This window comes from Macaca fascicularis, chromosome 3 (assembly GCF_037993035.2).
Source record: "Macaca fascicularis isolate 582-1 chromosome 3, T2T-MFA8v1.1".
Taxonomy (NCBI): domain Eukaryota; kingdom Metazoa; phylum Chordata; class Mammalia; order Primates; family Cercopithecidae; genus Macaca; species Macaca fascicularis.
This window is the reverse complement of record NC_088377.1, coordinates 163,644,447-163,667,680: the sequence shown is the minus strand read 5'-3', so window position 1 is coordinate 163,667,680 and position 23,234 is coordinate 163,644,447. Positions and strand designations below refer to the sequence as shown.

The 23,234-nt window shown below is 35.5% G+C and overlaps 1 protein-coding gene across 4 annotated transcripts in view; it reads right to left on the bottom strand.

The window, feature by feature from the left end:
• PTPRZ1 (protein tyrosine phosphatase receptor type Z1) overlaps nt 1-23,234 on the bottom strand; it is a 192,381-nt gene that overhangs the window by 11,591 nt on the left and 157,556 nt on the right. For 2 of the 4 annotated variants that reach the window (XM_005550625.4, XM_005550627.4), the window contains exons 14-23: nt 22,272-22,363; nt 18,990-19,075; nt 16,457-16,477; nt 16,193-16,289; nt 13,866-13,948; nt 11,993-12,127; nt 11,288-11,422; nt 10,059-10,222; nt 8,296-8,431; nt 6,465-6,611 (exon numbers count right to left, since the gene is read on the bottom strand). In XM_005550625.4, coding sequence (XP_005550682.3) covers nt 6,465-6,611; nt 8,296-8,431; nt 10,059-10,222; nt 11,288-11,422; nt 11,993-12,127; nt 13,866-13,948; nt 16,193-16,289; nt 16,457-16,477; nt 18,990-19,075; nt 22,272-22,363 — 1,096 coding nt within the window. The remainder of the gene's footprint in view (nt 1-6,464; nt 6,612-8,295; nt 8,432-10,058; nt 10,223-11,287; nt 11,423-11,992; nt 12,128-13,865; nt 13,949-16,192; nt 16,290-16,456; nt 16,478-18,989; nt 19,076-22,271; nt 22,364-23,234) is intronic. The other 2 variants (XM_005550626.4, XM_005550628.4) reach the window with 1 other exon arrangement.

Genomic DNA, 23,234 nt, shown 5'->3' with positions numbered 1-23,234 from the left:
GATTTGCATTGTCTTAATTTCTGTGAAATTGTGCATTTTGGTGTTCATTAGTCATTAAGATATCTTCTTTGATGATTGGCTTTTCATATTTTTTCTTTGTTGCCACTTATTAATTTGTAGGGGGTTCTCGCTGTCTTGAATGTAAATCTATAGTGTGTAAAAAGTTGGAATCGTCTTCAGTTTATTTAGTAACAGAGATTTACCGCCAATTTATTTTTCTTCAATAGCTTTCTGCAAATTATTGTTTTACTTAAGAAGTCCTTCTCTATCCTGAAGTTATTAAAAAATACTTTCCAATGTATGCCCTGCCCTGCCTTCCCCTCCCCTCCCCTCCCCTCCTCTTCTTTTTTGAGACAGGTCTCCACTCTGTCGCCCAGGCTGGAGTGCATATAGCTTCGACCTCCCGCGCTCATGAGTTCCTCCTGCCTCAGCCTCCCATGTGGCTGGCACTACAGGCGTGCACCACCACACCTGGCTAATTTTGGTATTTTTTGTAGAGATGGGGTTTCACCATATTACCCAGGCTGGTATCGAACTCCTGGGCTCCAGCAATCCGCCTGCCTTGGCCTCCCAAACTATTGGGATTACAGGTGTGAGCTACTGTGCCCAACCCAATATTTTATTTTCTAAAATGATCTTACAATAGTTATAAAGGTTTGCTCACCTTTAGGTAGTTAATCCACCTTGAATACATTTTGATGTTTGAGGAGTGGTAGAGATATAATGTTACTTTTTTTGACATGAAAATTTTCCCAATGTTATTTATAGATTAGTCTGCTGTTTCTTCACTGATATGTAATGTTATCTCTACCACATAATAGATTTCCTCAAATGCATCATTCCTCTGCTAGATTCCTCCATTTTCCAATACTATTATATCACATCATAAGTCTTCCATATACAGTACAACAGAATTCTTGTATTATTATTTCCTTTTCAGTATGGATGAGATATTTTGGCTCTTTAATTTTCCATGCTGAATTAAAATCTGTTCTACATTTTCCATGAAAAATCCCGCCGTAAATTCGATTGATACTGCATTGACTTCTATAGTCAATGTAAGGAGAAGCACTATCTTAATATTTCCATGTATCAACATTATATTTTATTTGGGCCTAATTTTATGCTCTTCAATTTACTTTTATACATTTATATATTTACTGCACATTTTGTTAAGTGTCTTTTTTGAGATGATGAAGTTTTTGCTACTGTTTTGTTATTGTTGTTAATGATTGGGTTTTTTATTGTTCTAATACATTTTCTAATCACTCAAAGCTAACAAATAACAATGCTATTGATTTTTATGTATGTTTGTTAAACTCTAATTAAAGATAATTATTTTCTCTTTTGTTTCTCTCGATATTCTTTGCAGGTGGTTATATTATCTATCTGCAAATCCTTTTCTACCATTATACATCTTTCTAGTTTAATCCAATTTCCAGGATGATGTTGAATAGTAGTGCCAATAATTGACCTTCCTTATCTTTTCTTGAATCTATTATGAGCATTTCCAATTTTAATTTTTATGTATGATGTTTATTGTAGTTTTATGATAGACACTTTCTAGAAGGCTAAGAAAGCTTTCTTCTATTTCTGGTTTACTAAGAGTTTTTTTTTTTTTTTAACTGAACAATGTAGAATTTGACTACTTTTCCTGTATTAATTGACAGGGTCATGTTGTTTCTGTATGTAAATATATTAATATTTTTCAGTGTTAAACCATCTTTCATTTTTGGAATAAACCCTATAAACTCTACTTGCTCATGATATTAAAGAAATACACTGCTGGATTTGAGTTGCTGATATTTTAAATAAGATTATTGATACCAGTCTATAAGTGTCTTATTCTGCCTTTGTTCAGTTTTGGTGTCAAAGTTATATTTGTCCAATAAAATAGCTGGGTTAGTTTTTCACCTGGATTTTTTATGCTAACATTTGGAATTTTATGTTCCTTAAAAATTGGCAAAATGTGACATCAAATTCTTTTGGGCCTGGTTATATTTTGAAGGTGGGATTTTAGGCGGCTCATTTGATTTCCTCAATGGCTATTGGCCTAGTTAAATTTTCTATATATTTTTAGAGTATTTTAATTATATTTTTCCTTTAGAATTTTTTCTATTTTTCATTTCTTTGGGTACATAAAAGGTGTAATATTTATGGAAAACATGAGCTATCTGATACAGGCATACAATGCATTATTATCACAGGAGGGTAAATGGGGCATCCATCACCTCAAGCATTTAACCTTTGTGTTACAAACAATTCAATGAATGCTTTTAGTTATTTAAGAATATACAATAAATTATTCATTTCATATAGGTTTTCAAATGTATTGTCACAAATATGTTCATATTATGCTTTTGTGTTTAAAAATGTTTCTAAATTATCTCTCTCTTTTTTATCTCAATATTATTTACTCACATTCTTTCCTCCCTTTGTCAGTCTGGACACAGGTTCATCTATTTTAATCGTCTTTTGACAGAACCTGCATTAGGTTTTGTTAAAGCTTTATTTAATCATTTAAATTTTCTATTTAATTTTTAAAACTTTCAAAATGTTATGTAGTGCTTCTTTTGACCTTTAGTTCTAAAGACTTTATAATTTCCTCTTAAATATGTATATTATTTTAAAAATATGTATATTATTTAATGCCCAAATATCAAATTTTTTAGGGAAACTTTTCATTGTCAATTTCCAATTTTTACTGTATTACATTCTGAGAAAATGACTGGTATGATATAGATTCCTTGAAATTATCTCCCTTTTCCCTCTGCATCTATTAACAGTTTTATTTTAGAATATGTGTGCAATGGGCCAGGCGCAATGGCTCATGGTTGTAATTCCAGCACTTTGTGAGGCCACAGCAGGCAGATCGCTTGAGCTCAGGAGATGGAGACCACCTGGGCAACCTGGCAAAACTCCATCTCTACAAAAAATATTTTAAAAATTAGCCAGGCGTGGTTGTACACTTGCTATAGTCCTAGCCACTCAGGAGGCTGAGGTAGGAGGATCACTTAAGCTAGGGAGAGGAAGGTTGCAGTGAGAGATTGTGCCTCTGCAGTCCAGCCTGGGTGACAGAGTGAGAACCTGTCTCAATTAAAAAAGGAATATATGTACAACACCCACCACATACACATGCACACACACTCACCTTCTCTTCACAGAGAACAGAAACCACAGAGTACTTTCTCAGCCTCCAGCCTTAGAGCCTATACGTGTACTACTGTAAACATTTACGTTTTACTGCTTTTGAACACTAATCCCTTTAACTGTGTCTTGAATCCTGCCTCTTTGTACCACTCAGGGTCTCTGCACACTCCAATTATCTCCCTTCCCATTAGTTTTTAAAGAAGCTCCCATGTCTCATATTAAAACATAAGCAAAGAAAGCCCAGACAAATACCCCCCAAATCTTACTCTCTAACTCCAAGTTTTCTTATAGTCATCTTAAACATTCTGTCCAGAGTAAACTTTTTTCTTTTTTTTTTTTTTTTTTTGAGACAGAGTCTCGCTCTGTCGCCCAAAGTGGAGTGCAGTGGCCGGATCTCAGCTCACTGCAAGATCCGCCTCCCAGGTTCACGCCATTCTCCTGCCTCAGCCTCCGGAGTAGCTGGGATTACAGGCGCCCGCCACCTCGCCCGGCTAGTTTCTTGTATTTTTTAGTAGAGACGGGGTTTCAACGGGTTAGCCAGGATGGTCTCGATCTCCTGACCTTGTGATCCGCCCATCTCGGCCTCCCAAAGTGCTGGGATTACAGACTTGAGCAGAGAAAACATTTTTAAGAGCTATATAATTGTCATTAATTCCTCAGATCCATTTATTCCTTAACTCCCTGTAATCTGGCATCAATGCTATACTTTCCAAATGGCTCTTAGGCAAAGGTCATCAATGACTTATTTCTAAATCCAATGGCCTCCTCCATTCCCAACAGACTTGATTTGTCATTAGCACTTGCCATCTCTGTTCACTTCCTCTTTCAAGAAACATTATTTACTTTGGATCCTAGTATACCCCGCTGTCCCAAATTTTCTCCCACCTTCTGATGCCACTTTTCCCCCTTTATTTGTGGGCTGGCCATTCGTTGGTTAATTAAAATCTTTTCTTAAGTAATCCTTTCTAACCTTTCTTAGACATTTCATTTTTAATTGGTTATCTTATCCAATTCCAACTCTTCAAAGAACCATGTCTAAGCTGGTTACTCCCAAATCCATTTCTTCAGGCCAGACCTCTCTTATGCTTCAGACCCAGTATCCAACTGCCAAGTATACATATTTATTGGGACATCTCCCAAGAACCTAAAAATAAGGTAGATTTAGAAATATCTCACCATCTTCTCCCTCACTACACCCCTCAAGCATGTACCACCTCCTCTTCCTGGTGAATGACATCACACTTTCCCAGTGCCCAAGCAGAATCTGAGTAGTTATGCTTGTGTCTTTTCTCTCCTCTCTCTCTGCAATGTCCAATGAATCACCAAATCCTGTGTTCAACTCTTAAATATATCTTACACATTTCTCCCCTGGTAAGTTGCATCCTTATCTGTACTCTTACAGCATCCAGTTTTACTTCTATAATGGCATTTTTCAAACTATTGTGTTTATCTGTTTCTTTCTTTCTTTTTTTTATTAGAGACAGGGGTCTCACTCTATCTCCCAGACAGGAGTGCAGTGGCACAATCATAGCTCACTGTAATCTTGAACTTCTGAGCTCAAGCAATCCTCTCACCTCAGCCTCCCGAGTAGCTAGGACTACAGGCTCATGCCACCCACCCAGCTAATTTTTTTATAGAGACAGGGTCTTGCTCTGTTGCCCAAGCTGGTCTCAAATTCTTGACCATGGTCTCCCAAAACAGAGGAATAACAGGTGTGAGCCACTGCACCTGGCCTGTTTGTGTTTTCTTACCTGTATTTTCTATTAGATTGCAGGCACCATAAGACTAGGAGCTGGGTGTGCTTTGTTTATTTATTTTATAAATTCATGTTTGCATCCTAATAACACAAAAGCCTGACATCTGGTAGGTGTCTAATAAGTAGTTGTTGAATAAACAGATATTCAATTTATTTCAAGGAAATTTTCTACAGATAAACTTGAATAGATATCTTTTTTACGGGATAATGCACACACATACACACAAATACATTTCCCTATTTATGATGCTAACAGGAAAGAGAGTAAAATACCTCTCTTTTCAATTGAATTCTGACCTTATAGTTAATATTTTCATTTTGATTCTGGATTATTTAGCTTACCATATCATTTTTTTTTAATGCAACTACACAGGAGCAAATCATATTTAAATGAGAGTTTTGTTGAAATGGGTAATATTGTGTGTGTGTGTGTGTGTGTGTGTGTGTGTAATTTATTTAGGGAAAAGATATCTTTACAACTTAATTACATTTTAACATTTCTTTATTATCTGAAACCCAACTGCATACTCTTTCCCCCACTAAGGCATTCCTTTATGACTGAGCTAAGCTTGGCTGAGTAAAATATGTATGACTTTCTGACAACAGGTTCTAAGCTCAGTACTGACCCCAATCTTTCTCTTTCACCTCCAAAGGCACACCATGCAGTAATTTAAAAGGCAAATGGTCCAAAGGAATTCATGGTGGCTAACAACCTATGCTATAGACTGGGGAGCAAAGCAGGAGAATAAGTGAAATCTCAACATTTGTTAACTCTCCTGGGTTTTCCTAAGGTCTTCCGAATTCTTCCTCGATATTCATTCTTCAAAACTTGGCCCTATTTCTCCAGGAACTCTGAGAAGTAAGCGGATAGCATAGGAACAATGTGGAGTGAAATAATATAGCCCCCATTCCTGTGGAAAGCTACGATTCTGCAAATGCTTTGGTCTCAGCTGGCAGGTCCGGTAACACCTGCTTTCTGAATTCTTTGCCTACTGATTTCTGAAAGTCAGAAGGCTGGTATTGTGGGAAGTACAATATGGACAAAACATGCTCTTGTCTCTGGCTTATGGCCTTGAGACAGGGTGAGGGGGAGAAACTGGGGTTGAAGAAGCTATTATTCCAGTGTGGACTACTCTGGTCCAGGGGTTTCAAGTGAGACACAGTTTTTTCCAAAGAGTATCAGGAACAGCCTGAGCCACAGCACTCATGTTTAAGTGGTCTGCTTTTTTTCAAAGTAAAAAGAGCACTTATATAGTCTGTTTTACAAGTTCTTTCTGTTCATTCTGTTATGCTCTATGCCCCTCTTTTCTCGACCAAGTTTGCATTTATAAAAGTTAGTTTAAAGTTTCTGAGAACTTTTCCTCTTGCTACTCAGAATTATATTTCTCCTTGAAATTTACCATGTGGCACTGTAGCCCACAGTAAGGAACAATGATGGCTCAAATACAAAGCCATTGTACCCACACTGCCCACTCAACATGACCCTGTCAACTCAATGAGAAGATGCAGGGACATTCAGTTCTGTAGTGACATCCAAGAGGCTTCCAAGAGGACTCACCTGGAATTGTTTCTCTAGCTTTGTTTTGCCTGTTGGTCCAGGAATGAGGAGTGCATTAACATAGGCATGAATATGACTGTCCAGCACCTCAGTTTCTTTACTAAGTATGGCCTCAACCAGTGTATCATGAATGAAGACATATTGCTCCTGGCAAAAAAAATGACAATAAGAAACATTACTTCAAGTTTTCCTCATATGTATCTACCTACAAACATAGTGCCTTCCATTGACAGACAAGGAGAGTTTTAGAGAATGGGGGAAGATCCACAAAAAAGATTGCTTACTAAACCTGAAAAGAAGTCAGACAGAGGAAAGGAAGTGGTCACAGAAGAAAGAACCTCTTCTCATTCCTTACCTCTGCATTTATTGTGCATTGTTGGCAATACACAATAGGGTAGGAGGCAGGAAGAGTTGGCAAGGCAAAGCAATGTCCTCTCTGCCTATCCTTCAAACTTGACACCTCTACACTTTGTGAGAGGGCTCTCCTGACTTCTATACTTCTGGTGGGCCTACCCCTTCTGGCAATGCCAACTCTCCTTTTCACTTGTCATATATAACTTAACTCAATTTTATATAAAGTTGTTAATAGTTCTCTGATATTTCATATACGGAACTCTTCCTTGGTTTTGTATCACCAGAATGTCATTTTTTAACTTCTATTTTAAGTAAAGGAGTACATGTGCAGGTTTGTTAGACAGGTCAACTTGTGTCATGGGGTTTGTTGTACAGATTATTTCATCACCCAGGTATTAAGGCTCGTACCCATTAGTCCATTAGTTATTTTTCCTGATCCTCTCCCTCCTCCCACCCTCCAACCTCTGAAAGGCCCCAGTGTATGTTGTTCTCCTCTATGTCTCCATGTGTTCTCATCATTTAGCTCCCACTTATAAGTGAGAACATGTGGTATTTGGTTTTCTGTTCCTGTTTAAGTTTGCTCAGGATAATTGATGGAAGGAAGGTTGGTGTGGTTTCGTTCTGAAGCCCACTCAGCCATGTGTTTTTGATTGCTTTCAAGCTGCCATTCATAGGTTTCCATTTAAGTTCATTTTTATTTAGAAATAGTGAAGATAAAATGCAGATTTGCTGACATTGTTCTGTCACTTATGGGTAAACTATATGGGCTTAAAATGGATATAATTTAAGCATAATTTATATATTTTTTTTAAAAAGAATCCATTCATCCACTATGTGTATGAAGAACTTGAGATTTTTGCTAGCAAGGGTGTGTGTGAACCACTCTACTTAGACTTTTGCTGTATCTTCTCTGTGACTAGTGTCATTTTAAAGGGTATTCCCTATTTGGGGTCACAAAATAGACAAAATTTACCTGGCTCATTCATGACATAGCTGCAGTTACTGGTGTTATGGGTTGAATGGTGTCCCCCTGCGAAGATATATTAATGTTCTAGCCCCCTGATAATTCAGAGTGTGATTTTATTTGTAGAAAAGTTTGTTACAGATGTAATTAGTGAAGATGAGATCAACTGGAGGAGGAGGATAACTGGTACGCTTATAAGAGGAGGAAAATTTGGTTACAGAAACAGACACGGAGGGAGACAGCCAAGTGAAGACTGAGAGTGGAGTTGTGCTGCCACAAGCCAAACAATGCATGGGGCTACCAGGAGCTGAAAGAGGCAAGGAAGAATCTTCTCGAGGCTTCTGGAAGGGCATGGGCCTGCAGACATCAGAACTATGAGACAATAAACTTCTGTTGTTCTAACCCACCCCGTGTGTATTACCTTGTTTTGCAGTCCTGGGAGATGAATACACCTACATTTTAGTGACGTTTCCATACCTTAGATGAATAAAGTTATCCTTTTAAAAATCATACCTCAGTTTGTACCAAATAATTTCTTTGTGAACGGATGTGTTTTAAGAAGCCAAATATGTTGACAGTTCCTTCGTGTTGAATCTGCTGCAACATACTGTCTAGCACAATATACGTGCCTGTTCTTCCAACTCCAGCACTGAAGAGAAGACAAGGAAATAAATATTTCAATGTTAAGCATAAAATAAATTTGAAAAATAGATCACTACTGGTTGTCATGTTGATTAACTTCCTTCTTCAAGCAAGTGAACCACACAATAAATTTAGCAATTCAATACTGTAAACAGTTTAGTAGTTATGCATAATGCTTTAAACAACAAATTGAAAAGTGCCCTTTCTAATGTTTTGTCATGTGTCTAACTGCAAAACAACTTCACTATTTCTGTTGGAGATTTTAAAATTTTCAAAAAAAGATATTTATTATTCATTGTATATTGTACGATGAAAATATTATGTATCAGAGTGTGGCAAATAGACATTTAATCTGAAAAAATGAAAGCTTCAGCTTCACCAAATTCTGAAAAGAGAACGTCCCTAGGTCTACGTTTCCAGGTAGACACGTTTGTAAAGGTTTCCGCGTTAATGGGAAAAAGAATTTGATAAAGCTTTCTGCTGGAAATATCATTTCAGTGAGATTGTGAGGAATAAAGCATGACTTCAGTTATTTCTAAAGGGCCATTATCTATCGACTTCTTCAAAGCCTCTAGCAGAGGGACAGAATTCACAGACAGGGATTCTTTTCAAATGTTCCGACAAGTAGGAAGTGCTAGAGTGGAAAATTAGCACCTGCTCTGCACAATAGCCTGGTCCTTCTCCGTTTGCTAGGAAACAATCCCTGACCTTCAACACTATTTTTCTTGCATCTTCCTGTTTTCCTCAGTTTATAATCAGGCTAACAGATTAAAAAACCTCAAGATGAGTCTCTCAAATTTAACTCCTGAGACGGTAATTAGAATGTGTTAGGTAAGCTATATATCAAAGGCAAACACTTGCTTCTGTAAAAGCATGCTGCTTTGATAACAATACTTCACATAGAAACAAATTTGACTTTTGTGATCACAAGGCTTGGCACACAGTCAGCACTCAATAAATATTAACTGCTATTATTATTTTAACTAAAAACATTAAATAAGGATGTTTAACGTATTTTTCCTCTTTCATTGAAACATCATTATTTCCATTTATCAATCTGGTCTTGGAAATTTAAAAAATCTTGGCAACAATGAATTGACAATACATTCAATATAATGCATTAGAACCCAAGAAAATGATAAAAGAATTCTGGTCCCAGAGTGTTTAAAAACAACTTAAATATATTTTGCCAAATTTCTCACAATTTGTGTGCTTTGGCTTCTGTGATGCAAGCCTGGCATAATAACTCTAAAAAAGGCTTTTAACTCCTAGGGACAGGGGCTGTAGCTCAAGTATTTTTATCCCATGCTGTTATATGTTGAGGTAAATACTGGTTTAACAACAAAAACATTGTTCCACCTGCCTCAAATAGTTAATAAGCTGAAATCCAGTTGAACAATTAAATACAATAATCAACATCAAAAAATATGTGGTGCTTAGAAATATTCAGCCATCCAACTCTGAGTCTGGCATGTTCATTTCCTACTGATCAATACTTATGAAAATGAACATATAATTTCATCACCCTCACTTCAAGAAATCATTCCCATTTTGGCAAAAGCTTTGTTCCATTGATATCTTTTCTGCAAGTATAAGCAGTTCTATGGGTTTAGAAGTACATCTCTGAGACTCACCTGCAGTGGACGACAACAGGCCCCACTGCGTGGCGCTTGGCATAGGCTGCCTTTCTCACAAAGGTCAGCACCGGCAGGGAGTACTCTGGTACTCCCATGTCAGGCCACTGCGTGTAGTGATACTGTGTGACTACACGTCCACTGGGTCTTCCTTTCTGGGAGCCCTGGAAAAGTTCAGACAGTTAATAACAGTCAAACACACACACACACACACACACACACACACACACACGGTTCTTAAACAGCAAGTCAGGAGTTATAGCTTGATTTGATGTTGAGGGTCCATAATGAACGAAAAAAAGTAGAGTGTCAATTGTGATCATTAATTTTGTGTCCACTTGGCTATACTATGGTGGCCCATTGTTTGGTCAACACTAGTCACAGAAAATGTTGCTGGAAAGGTATTTTTTTTAGATGTGATTAACATGTAAGTCAGTAGACTTTGAGTAAAGCAAATCATAGTCCAGAATGTGGGTGAGCTCCATTCAACCACTTGAAGGCTGTAAGAACAAAGACGGACAGGTTACCTGAAGAAGAAAGAATTCTTCTCCACAGTGCAACGTAAAGATCCTGCCAGCATTTCCAGGCTGCCAGCCTGTCCTACAAATTTAAGATTTGCTAATCCCCATGATCATTTGAGTCAATCCTTAAAATTATAAATCTCTCTATCTCTCTATTCTGTTGGTTCTGTTTCTTTGAAGAACCTGAGTACACATTATTCTTCGTGTTTTCTTTCTTTTTCTTGTTTCACTCTCCACTCTTTTTAGTTGAATGTTGGGATCATGTCAGGGTCATCCTATGCAGTTGCCACACAAGATAGGAATTTCTGTTCATGCATCACATTCACTGTAAACATCAGCAACAAAACCAGTCTGGCTCCAAAGCCACAGCGGGCATTTAGAGACTTGAAAGAAACCTTTAGGACTGACAGCAGCTGTGATAAGAATTTTTTTTATTTTTTAAATTTTTTTATTTTTATTTTACAGAGTCTCACTCTGTTGTCCAGGCTGGAGTGCAGTGGCACGATCTCAGCTCTCTGCAATCGTGATTCTTGTGCCTCAGCCTCCTGAGTGCACACCACCACACTCGGCAAATTTTTGGCCTGTTATAAGAATGTTTAATGCCTTTAGTTATATACTTTTTACCCTTTCTTGGTTCTATCACTCGTTCACTTAAAAAATGACCAAATGCATTGTTCACTTCATTATGTCCTTCATTTGTTGATTCACCTTTTTTATTTTTGTGTTTCTTAGAGAAAAATTCCTCACAGTATAATAGGCAAGCACTTGCACACTCTTCTGAGTGACCAGAAAGTTCCCGTACTCCTCACTCCCATCGGCAGGCCAGTACTGATCACATTTTCTCTGCAAAAGAAAACGTAGATGTTATTTCTGTATTTCAAATGCTCCATGTAAAAGTCATTCCCCAAAATCAGTAAAGTTCTGAGATGGTGACAGGAAAGGACTCCTTCACTCTTCTAAATGTTTTATTTTTTATTTTTTTATAAGCAATTGAAATTAGTTGTGGAGCAGCCTAGGGATAGAATCTGAGAATTGAACGAGACCGAGATGAGGTAGCCTAAATTTTCCCCTTTCAGATGAGGCAAGTGAGTCAGAAGATTCAGGTTACAGAGCCGAGACTAAAATCCATGTCCTGTGAATTAAAATCGATTTCACTCCATATTGCTTTTCAATGAGTCACATTTACTTCTCTCACAGAATGAGGAATGCATTTAAAAGGCAGATAGCATGATTTGTAATGAAACCCTTTGACTAACAGTATTAACAGTTTCCCTGTAGCTGTCATATTTACTGGAAAAGAATATCAACTAACTCCCAAAACTTTGGCTCCTTCCTAATGCTGACTCTATTAAAACTAATTTAAAGTACCTCTAATTAGTTTTTAGGGGATGATATAACAGATTGTCTACATACCCTTCCTTTCTCCACGAGGTTTGTTATCATGACAATAACTTCCACGTTATGTTCCCATATCATTCTCCAGAAATCTTCAGCTGTGGATTTCAGTGGGCCTTGGGCAGCAATATAAGCTTTTGGTCTGTTGTAGCCCTGAAGAATTAAATGATAAACATTTCCTACTAACTGATTTATATGTCATCTTTAACTGTACAATACCTAAGTTTTTAAGGTCAGCACACTTTTTCTATAAAAGAAAACCATAAAAAATAAACTTGAGAAGTTGGAGAAATTTGATGGTACTAACTAAGATAGCTACTCTTGGTTAGAAAATACTCTTGGTTAGGAAGCAGAAGGATCCCTATCACTTTTGTAAAAAAAAGAAAAAAAAAGCTCTCTTTGCTTTGACACAACTATAATTCTATGCATTTGCATTCCAAGTGTATTTAATCCATTTGCAGTCCATTTGTTATGCTTAAAATCAAGTCTTTAATAGCACTGCTTTGAAATGTATTTTAGGCAATCGGCTCAGATGTCCACAGCAGCTAAAAAAGCATCTGGAGTGTAACCTCCTAACTCCAAGGTACTGAGAAGTGCTAATCATTATTAGCAATTCATTACTGTGTCCCAGTTTGTACAAGATGTTTTATGAACATAATATGGATTGGCTGTTTCCCCACCCAAATCTCATCTTAAATTGCAGTTTCCATAATTCCCGTGTGTTGTGGGAGGAACCAGGTGGATATAATTGAATCATGAGTGTGGTTTCCCCCATGCTGCTCTCATGAGAGTGAGTGAGTTCTCATAAGATCTGATGGTTTTAAAAGGGGCTTTCCTCCTTCACTGGGCACTCATTCTCTCTCCTGCCGCCCTGTGAAGAGGTGCCTTTCACCATGACCGTAAGTTTCCTGAGACCTCCCTAGCCATGCAGAACTATGAGTCAACTAAACCTCTTTTCTTTATAAATTACCCAGTCTTGGGTATTCCTTCATAGCAGTGTCCTTCATAGACTAATACAGAACATGAACCTTAATCTTTCATCTACACAAAATGGAAGCATCAACCCTGAGGTGGAGATGAAGAACCTAAAGCTGAGAGGAGTGAAGGGGCTTTCCAAAGTCCTACAGCTAGCCAGTGGCAGAGATGGGATTCAAAATCAGTTCTAACTCCAGATCTCATGTTCATTCTGACATGCATATTTCCTCCGCAGGAAGCAGGAAACAATTGCCTGTAACAAACCCACTTTATACTTATGTACTCATTTATTTGAATTCGGTGTTCCACACAGTATTAACCTGAAGCCAGCTAGACTGAGAGGTGGGTGGTAGGGAAATAACTGAGTTCCGCGGACATTCAGGTGATCACAGTGAAAAACCAATAAGTTAGTGAGTGGTGTACAGTCTCTGGAGAGTCCCAGTAAGTTTCACAAAGCTGGGTATCCTGAGGAATACCCAAAATTATAAAGCTTGATAACTGGATTAATAATCATATTGGCCTTTTAATCACTACTACTATGGACATTTTTTTGTTCATCTGCTAAATGCACATCATTGTGCCAGGAGTTAATGGAAACTTTAAGTATTCGCCCTGCTCTTCACATTTAAAGAGTTAGAAACCTTTCTGAATCTACCTATTCTACCCTGAAGGTATACTCCCATCATGAATTCCTTTCCTCACTCAGGAGATAAACCAAGTAAAATAGCTTGAGTATCATTCAATATGAAATGTTTTAGCCACAGGCTCTCTTAAAAATTATTTACTGTTAATTTACCATTTTTATTCTCTATCAAATAACATGACATTAAGCACTAGTGTATGTATGTATGGTATTATGGTATAATAATTCAGTCTAATATAATTTCTACAAAATTTTCAATTAAAACATGCTTACATCAACATAATTGGCATTGATGTAATCAGTCAGTTTGCCATCTTTTTCAGCAAGCTGTGCAAGCTTAACCCTGCTATGATCATCTGTAATACAAAAAGAATATATTTCATTGTAGCACAGACTACTTTTCAGCATAATGATCATTCATATTTGCATAATAATTTATTTCATACCATTAAAATCAACGCAATAAATCACTTACTTTAATAGGCTTTGTGGGGATACAGAGATGACAAAGATAACAAAGACAAATATAAAAAGAATCTCCACCTTCAGGAACATTTCAAAGGTAATAGGTGAAACTAGGGTATATACACAGGTGTCAGGTGAGAGGTGCAATGTAGTAGAAGGATATAAAAATAGAAATTGTTCTGGTTTGAGATAAAAGTTTCTATAGAGGTTGACGTCTGAAGTTGGTCTCTTAGATGGAATTTTAAGGTTGGTTACAAGGGCTGTGAACAGTGGAGAGCTTCTCAAAGAGACGGAAACGTGATGGCGGGCGGTGGGGTGGGGCTCACAAAGCTAGAGAAGGATGAACAGGAGGCTGATGAAGGAAGAAGAGACAGAGAAGAAAGCCAAAGGTTCCCTAGGAAGTTTATATGAATAGTCACAGCAAACAGCTCTTTCAGGAGGAGCCTCAAAGAGAAACTGCTTCAAAAGGAGGCAGGAGAACAGCTGGCCAAGCACAGAGGAGGTAGATAACACACTGCCAATTAAAACAGGATGGATGCAAAATCTGGTAATAGATATACGGTATAACTACGGGAATTCAAAGTATGATTAAAGGAGTTTAAGATTAAATTCAGTTCTACAGAAAAACTATATTTATTTGGAAAAATAAAGTATTACTTGAAGGAAACACGGTAGTTTCACTGGGAAGATTATTCTTTTCAAGGATGAAGAAGTGAATACAGACCAAACCATAACAAGTTAAAGAAATACTCTGGGATATGAAAACTCCAGTGATGGTTACAGGTCATACTGATACAGGAATGTATGTGCAAATAGATGTATGGCAACTGACAGATGGGTCTCAAGGTCAGGGTGATCTACTTTTGTAGTTTAGTTTTAATAGTTTTAGAATTTCTGGATTGTTTTTCTTTATCTCTAAAATAGGAAAATTTCCTATCTTGCCTGGTTGATTCAGGGATTAAATGAAATAACTTATTTACAGTGCCAGCCACATAGTAGGTGTTCATTAAATGTTAATCTCTGTCCCCTCCTTAATTACCTGATGGGTATGTTCTATTTAGCTTGTAGAGGAAAGTCTAATAATTTTATCTCAAGAAGCAAGTGAGTTTTATGTGTAGGCAGGGAAGACGCAGTTCAGGAAGACAAATATAAAGCCCTCTACTAAAAAATAAAAATTATTGTAAACTCTGTGGAAACAAAGGCAACATCTATAAAAACTATATAAGAGATCATGATAGTAACAGGGAAAAGAGTGCAGCTCCATCAGTTTTCAGAACTAGAATGAAACCAGAATTTAAATAACCTCGTTGGTAATACCATTCTCCTATGAAGCCAGTGGCCACTCCTATGAGGCCACACTCCTATGAGGCCACACCACTGAATATATAGAAAAGGTATAAGTTGAATGTTTATTTGTTCGTTCATTTGTTTGTTTGTGGAGTAGGGAGGGAACATGAATATGAATTTTAGGAGATGAAGGGGAATATAAACAAAAATAATAGGGAATAAATGCAACCAGAAGTGCTGTAAGACGACAGAAGAAAGACAGTAATTTCATACAGAAATATTAGGTAAAATTGCACTAATGAAAAAAGCCAGATAGCTGCTCATTGAAGAGAAGGGGAGAGAGAATGGCTAAGAAAACAAAGAGAAAGAAAGAATTAAAAGAAAGAATCCAACTAATTCCTTGTAGGACCCCAGAAAGAATGCCAAGAAAGGGAGGAAACAGGTAAAGGTAGAAGAAAAAAGAGAAAGTTGAAAGAAAATGTCATTCGGTTGGTAAATTCACACAGAAGTAAGCAAATCCTAGGTGAAAATAGGACCAAGTCGTATATATAACGACAAAAACCACAAAGAGACATGTACAGTCCATGAAAGAAAAAACAAAAGAAAGAACTGGATTAAAATTCAAGTTTGTTTTGTTTAAATGCAACAGATGTTATTAATTGCAGAAGGAATTTAAGTCAGAGTGATATAATGCTACATATTATCTAACACAAGTCTTACTATTCCCTGATAAAAAGGCCACGAAATAGCCACACTAAGGTCAGCTCTCAGATGACTTCAGGACATTTTTAAAAGGGACCAAAATGGCAATGATATTGAAGTCAGAGCCGATTTAAGAATATACTTACAGGCAACGATATTTATGTATCGATTCTTGTGCTTGTTGTCTGGGTGGTTGGAGCTGTCTGCTGTAATACCTAAGTCAACAGTACAGCTCTGCACTTCCTGTAAAAAATTATAGGTAAACCATTTTAACACACATTCTTTCAAACAACGTGCCTTAAATTATAATAAGGAAGACAAAACAAACACAATAATCTATCAAATGAAATTTTTTTAAATGTTACAACTACTTCTTGGCTAAAAGAAAATGCAGTGAAATAATGCCTTACCTGGTAAAACTCTTTCAGTGTCTAATGAGGGAATGAATGCCAAAAAAGTAAAGAAATCAAATTCCACAGCACACGACAAATGAGAAAAAAAAGTGTTCATATTAGGTTTACAATGGAAAACTATGATCATGCAATAAATAACATTTGTCAAATACTAACACAACAGAATGTTTCAAACAGTTGCATGCAAATCAAAATGTCTAATAATTTGGAACTTTAAGATTATGTAAAAGAAAAAATAACACTTTTAAAAGGAGATAGTGACGTCATAATATGATGATTTTAAAAATGCAGATGAGAGGAACCACATATTTCATGATACATTTTGTCATATTAGTCAGATTGGCTAATATCCAAATTTTATTTTATTTGACCATAGTAGCACTATTTGAAACTCTGAATTAGTGGTATGCTTTTTTGTTTTTATTTTTTTGGGGGGTTATTTTAAAAAGTAAACAGCTTCCTATTAGGTGGTTTGTAACAGATTTAAGGCTATCAAAACATTAATCATTTCCTAAAAATTTTAAAAGTCATACACATTACATCATTTTGTAACAAAATTTAGATAGCATAACCCTTTAAATATTTAATTAGTAGATCTTTTTGTTTAAACTTTAATAAGTACAGAAAACTGATTTCTGCCAATTTTTTTATGAAAAATGAGTTAATATGCCTTCAGAAATATTTTCTAACTATATATATCAGTTTAGAATTTATAATTATTTAGTATTATATAATAAAAACCTTGTAATTTCTGAGAAAGTCAATAACCCAAATACAAATCTGATTCATCAGCAAATGGCCCAGTCTCTCTCCACAGAACCTTTTAAGGCTTCTTTTGCAGCAAGTCATTCTGAATAATTAAAAGCAATTTGATGTATGAACCACTTAAAAGGTATAACACTATTAGTTACTAAGCTAATTATTCAGTTAATGAAAACTTTTTTGAATCAGGCAGTGAGTTAAAAGAGATGGAATTAAGAAAAAACTTTTAAAGTGAAAACATGAGGTTATGTTATTAATTTAATTATTTTGGACTGCTTAATAATATTCAAAATGATTTTATAGTTATGAAAACCATGAATCTGCATATGTTGTCAGTGACTTATATTATAAATTGTCTATTTTTTTCTTATTTTGTTGGATGTTAGCCTGATAATTTCTATCAGTTAACGCTGAAATTAACATTGAGTTAACACTATAGCATGCATAACCTCTAGTCTATCAAAATAATAAAAAATAATTTGATGTTTTAGACATGTAATTCTTTATCTTAGTACTGCCTCACACTGCTTTCTTATTCAATGTAGCTATGATTCAGATTTCTTTTAGAATCAAATAAATTGGCTTCTATTATTTTTAAGTTAGTAAAAACATATCATACCTCTCTTTCTTTTGATTTCTTAAAGCTTTCTAATCTATAACATTTTGCCTCCCCAAATAAATCATGATGGGTGTGAGTCCTGGGAAGCAATTGCTGGGTGCAGTGGGGAAAGAAAATCAGGAGAGAGTGGATATTATGATTAGGCTCACAGCTCAAAGTACTTCAAAGAGGGAGGTCCACAGAGCCACTGGGGTTAGGAGAGAGGGAAGCAAAAATGCAATACGAAAGCTCTCTAGTCGGGAATGGCCAGAGGGGAGGCTGAAGACTGCTTGCCTGCTCACAGCTACAATGGAAAGGACATGAGTTTTTAAATCACAAACTTCGCTATTTATCAGTTGTTAATTAAGTTCTACGAAGTTTGATTTCATCAATAACATGAATAGAAATAATAACACGTAACTCCCAGAGATGGGTGAAAGTTGAATGTGAAAGTACAAAGTCCAATGACATATAAGAAGGTGTTCACAAAGGATAGCTTTTATTTTTGTGGTTTTTATTGTTACCTTTGTGCTTATAGCTCTGTATTTTGAAACATCTGCTTAGCTGATAGTTCAATGGGCCATGATAAATTTGCGGTAAATTTTCTCTGCCCTCCTATCTAAGAGTATTTTAACAGAATATCATTGGAAAAACTTACTGATTTTGAAGTTTAAATTTTTTTTAGAAATGCGTATTTTCTTGAAAAGAAGATACATTTTTTACCTGGTATAATGAAAGTGTTATCTAAATGCTTTTGCATACACTGGTGTACAAATCACAGTTAAGAATTTTTAGGTAATTTGGCTGGAAATCATGAAATTTAGTAGTTTAGTATAATTTATATAATTTAGAAAATTAAAAAGGATCACTGTTATTAATCCAGATTTTAAAAAGAATATTAAAGATTTGTACTTTATGGAAGAAAATGAACAATTTTTTCTTTTTATTTTTCCACAAGTACAACTTGGCTTTTAAAATAGAAAACCAATTTTCTAAATTATATGGTAACTATAACACATCTCCTAAACACATACGTAATTACGGAACTAACATTTTTACTAGAAATGCACATGGTTTCACTATCTTTAGGTCAAGAAATAGTCTATTGCTGATTCTTTTAAATATACTATTTTCTATATATTATTTAAAATAGACATATTAAAATCATACCTCAAATTCTTCAGTAAACCCACTACTTGCATGTAAGTCTGCAACATGCTTTGGAAAGTGCTTTATTGGAATTGCTCCAACATCATCTACAGGAATAAAAAAATTGTGTTAGAAAGCATAATTTAACAGAAATAAACGTTCCTGTTATTTATAAAGTAGCTTCTGAAACAACTTCAAAGTTCAATTATTTGTATAATTCCAACTAAATCTCAGCATTCAATTGTTAAGCAACAATTATCGATTTTCTCTACATTTATTATCAATCAAAACCTGTATTTCAGAAATCTGATTTGTTCAGCAATCTCTTTTCCATCTATACCCTAAAGATAAAATCATTCATTTTCAATGTTAATTTATAAATACCACCATAGCCCCACTCCTTATCAGTGGACTGCATCTTTTGATAGACAACTTTCTTTAACAAGCCTGGATGTTGCATGTAAATTCTGAGAAAAAAATGCAGAAATAATATAGTTTAAATTTTACCGTGGACCAAGCATAATAGTGCAATTTCAGTTTTATAAAACTGTACAATTTAATGTCTTACAGTCAAATAGTCAGATGTTTACATTTGAAAACATTTTTTCCTTCTCTCTATAAATAATAGAAAACATTTATATGTCAAATATTCATTAAGGATAATGTCAAAAGCCTTTGGGACTTTTAATCTGTAAAATTTCAAGAATTCTAACTTGAAAATATGCTACGTAAACAAAGTCATTGGATCTGTTAATTAATTGTGAAGGGGCCAATTTATTTTAACTGGCCTGATTTTTTTTTTTTCTTTTCCTGGAAAGACTTTCTTAGACTAACATATTACTAGTTCATAGTATACAATTTTACAAGTGATTTCTCTGACAAGGAAACATCAAACACATTTCACTAGGAACAGTTATTTATATCAACAGATGTTCAGTATTTAGGCCATCTAATATTTTAAAGCTTCAGTTACCAAGAATTTGCTGATAAAAAAAATTGGAATCCATCTGTTCTCTCTCTTAGATGAGTGGATCTGAATACTAAAATTGAATTAGTCAGTCAAGCTTAAGAAACACTAGACAAAGGTGTAATTCTACCTTCACACTTATAGAAGGATCTTGCTTCGAAGAAGCTTTTATAATTAGATAAGAAAACAGAGATGATTTGTCACATGGAAGTCATTAGTCTTAGTAAATGTCCTTCAAACCCCTTGATGTTATCCTGCACAGCTAACCTCCTTTTATAAGTAGACTACTACCTTTTATTGACAGTCAGGTATTCTGGTAATTTCTTTTATTAATTGGTCTGCATGTAAGTGAGACTAACATTCATTTTGCTTTCTGATTTTTACACGAAAACATGCATATTGAGGTGATCAAGAGGGAATCTTTGAGAGCTGAACAAATGAAATAAGGAAATGCCCTTGGATCACCACTCTTTTGATTTTCAAAACAGGGCAGTTTGGATCTCCTGGGCTAGGTTCTGATTTTGCATTATTTTATTTATTAAAAACAAACCATGGGCTGCGTGCGGTGGCTCACGCCTGTAATCCCAGCACTTTGGAAGGTCGAGGCGGGCGGATCACAAGGTCAGGAGATCGAGACTATCCTGGCTAACACGGTGTAACCCCATCTCTACTAAAAATACAAAAAATTAGCTGGGCGTGGTGGCGGGGCCTGTAGTCCCAGCTATTCGGGAGGCTGAGGCAGGAGAATGTCGTGAACCACGGAGGCGGAGCTTGCAGTGAACCGAGATTGCGCCACTGCACTCCAGCCTGGGCAAAGAGTGAGACTCCGTCTCAAACAAAACAAAACAAAACAAAAAAACCATGTTGGACTTTGAATAAAATTTTAATTAATTTGCATACCCATGCTGACGGGGTATGCAGAAGAGACATGTTTGGAAGTGAAGGGAATCAAAATGTAACAGATAACTGAGAGCTGTTGGTCTAAAAATTCTAAATAAGTTAATGAGACACTGTAGTACTAAAATAACAGTATTTTAATATAAACTAGAAAAATAAATAAAACACTGGTGCTTAAAAACACAGACGTGACAAAAGAGGAAAAATAGCAAACACTGTAATTCCTAAGTTTATAAGGCACAAAAAGAAAATATCATACATAGTTAAATATATAAATAATATATATCATATATGATATAAACATATAACAAACATCAACATATAAATGTAAAATATAAATAAAATGTTTGTCTTTTTTTCTGTTTTTTTTAAGTCATGAGATTTCAGAGGATAACATCATGTAGAACTCGAGCCTCTAGCAATAGAATATGGAGCATCAGTCAGAGAATTTAAAAAGTGCCATCTATAAAATGGTCCCATAGATGAATTTCTCCTTTTGTATTCCTAGTTTCTTAAGTTCTCTTCCTTTTATTGTCCTCTATTTTCCAGATCACACAATTCTAGACCACTATTTTTTGTTGTCACTTTTCAATCTAAGACATTATAAAATGTCAATTAAATCAGTGGCTTGAATATGCAATATGTTCACGTAGCAAACCTGCACATGCAACCCTTGAATTTATATTAAAAATGACTGGCTATGATTTTACTTATAGTGTAAACTCTAGGGTTAATGGATGACTTTATCAAAATGACCCTGGCTACCTTTGAATACTGTTATTCAGATAAATTATGACAAAAATAGCTAAAGTCTTCCCAAATATTCAACTGTTCAACATTCTGAGAGATTTTTTCAAGCAGCCATACATTCTTTGTGTTCATGGCTTTTCCTACTATTACCACCACAATTTTATAGATCTTTTTTTCTAATGTAGGTTAAAAAACAAAAACAAAAACCACCTTTTCTCACATAAACTCAAGTAATCAGAAAGGAACAAGACTTTATCCTTATTTTTGTCATTTTCTTCCCATCCACATTTTCTGCATTGACTTAATCTGACTTTTGTTGCTTGGGTTTCCATGACTTAATCTGACTTTTGTTGCTTGGGTTTCCATTAACATAATGGGAATGAGTAAAAGTCACCATTATTCTTAACTAATATTTTATTGCTATAAATGTTTTTAACATAATACACCTGAACAATTATAAATTAATTTTGCAATATCATCTTTATGGTTAAGAATGTTTAAAATTAATGAGGACAGAATATAAACCTGAGTACCTCAAACATGATGTAATAAATATTTGGGGCAACACAAAAATTTACTAATCTACATTATAGCAATTTGCATAGTGTACCAGTAAAAACAAACCTTTCAACATTGTGCTTTTTGTTCAATATCTACCAGCTACTCATGGTCACACTTTAAGCCATTACCTGAAATTGGAAAGATAGGTGTTGGAGGTGTGGATATTACTCTAGGGGATGTGCTGTCCTCTAAGTAAAAGTGTGCAGTCTGGAAGCATTTCCTGGAAATAAAAGAAAACAATTTATACTACTAGTTGCTATGGATAATAAGACAATTTCTGAGCTGCTTGAAAATTATGACAGAAATCTCCAGAATTAAAACAAAAGCAGGTATACACCCAGAAGAGGGATTGCTGGATCTACATCCATTTTAACAAATTACAAGATATTAAGTTATAAAATTTATCTCAGTTTACCTGCACCAGATGCAGAAGAGCAAGTAGATATCAGGCATGCTAGAAGCACAGATAGAATTTGAAGTTGTAGCTGGGTTCAAAGTACTGAATGATACTTTGTTAATATAGGAAACCTCAATGCCCCACACATTCTTCCATTGTGGCTATAATACCAAAAAATGTCCTGTCATCTTGGATAGAGCCAGAGAAGAAAAGAAATAATGTCTGAAGCTATTTTCACTCAATATTTAAATGACCATGTCCTTCTGAGCATATACAGCTGCTAGCAAAAAGCAACAAGCTATGTAGAAATGAACTACGTAGAAATTAACTACACAGTGCATAGTACATAGAAATGAACTATGAACTATGTAGAAATGAAACTACACAGTGGTAACATTTTGATGAAAAAAGAAAGTAGTTTTATGCTGTAATAATGGAGGAATGACAGAACTTAAATGGGAAAACAATGAGCATACGACCAAAAACAGGGGTGATTTTCTTTCCAACAGATGCTAGCTTTGTTGATGAGGGTTTCGAGAATGAATATATTCAGATTCAATGACAATTATGATCTACAATGTCACCCGAATCTATTTTCATTCGGATAATAACAGTAACATCTGGTAAGAACACACCACAAACTATCAAGAAGAGCAAAGAACCAACTACTGCTATAAACTAATGCCAACCATCT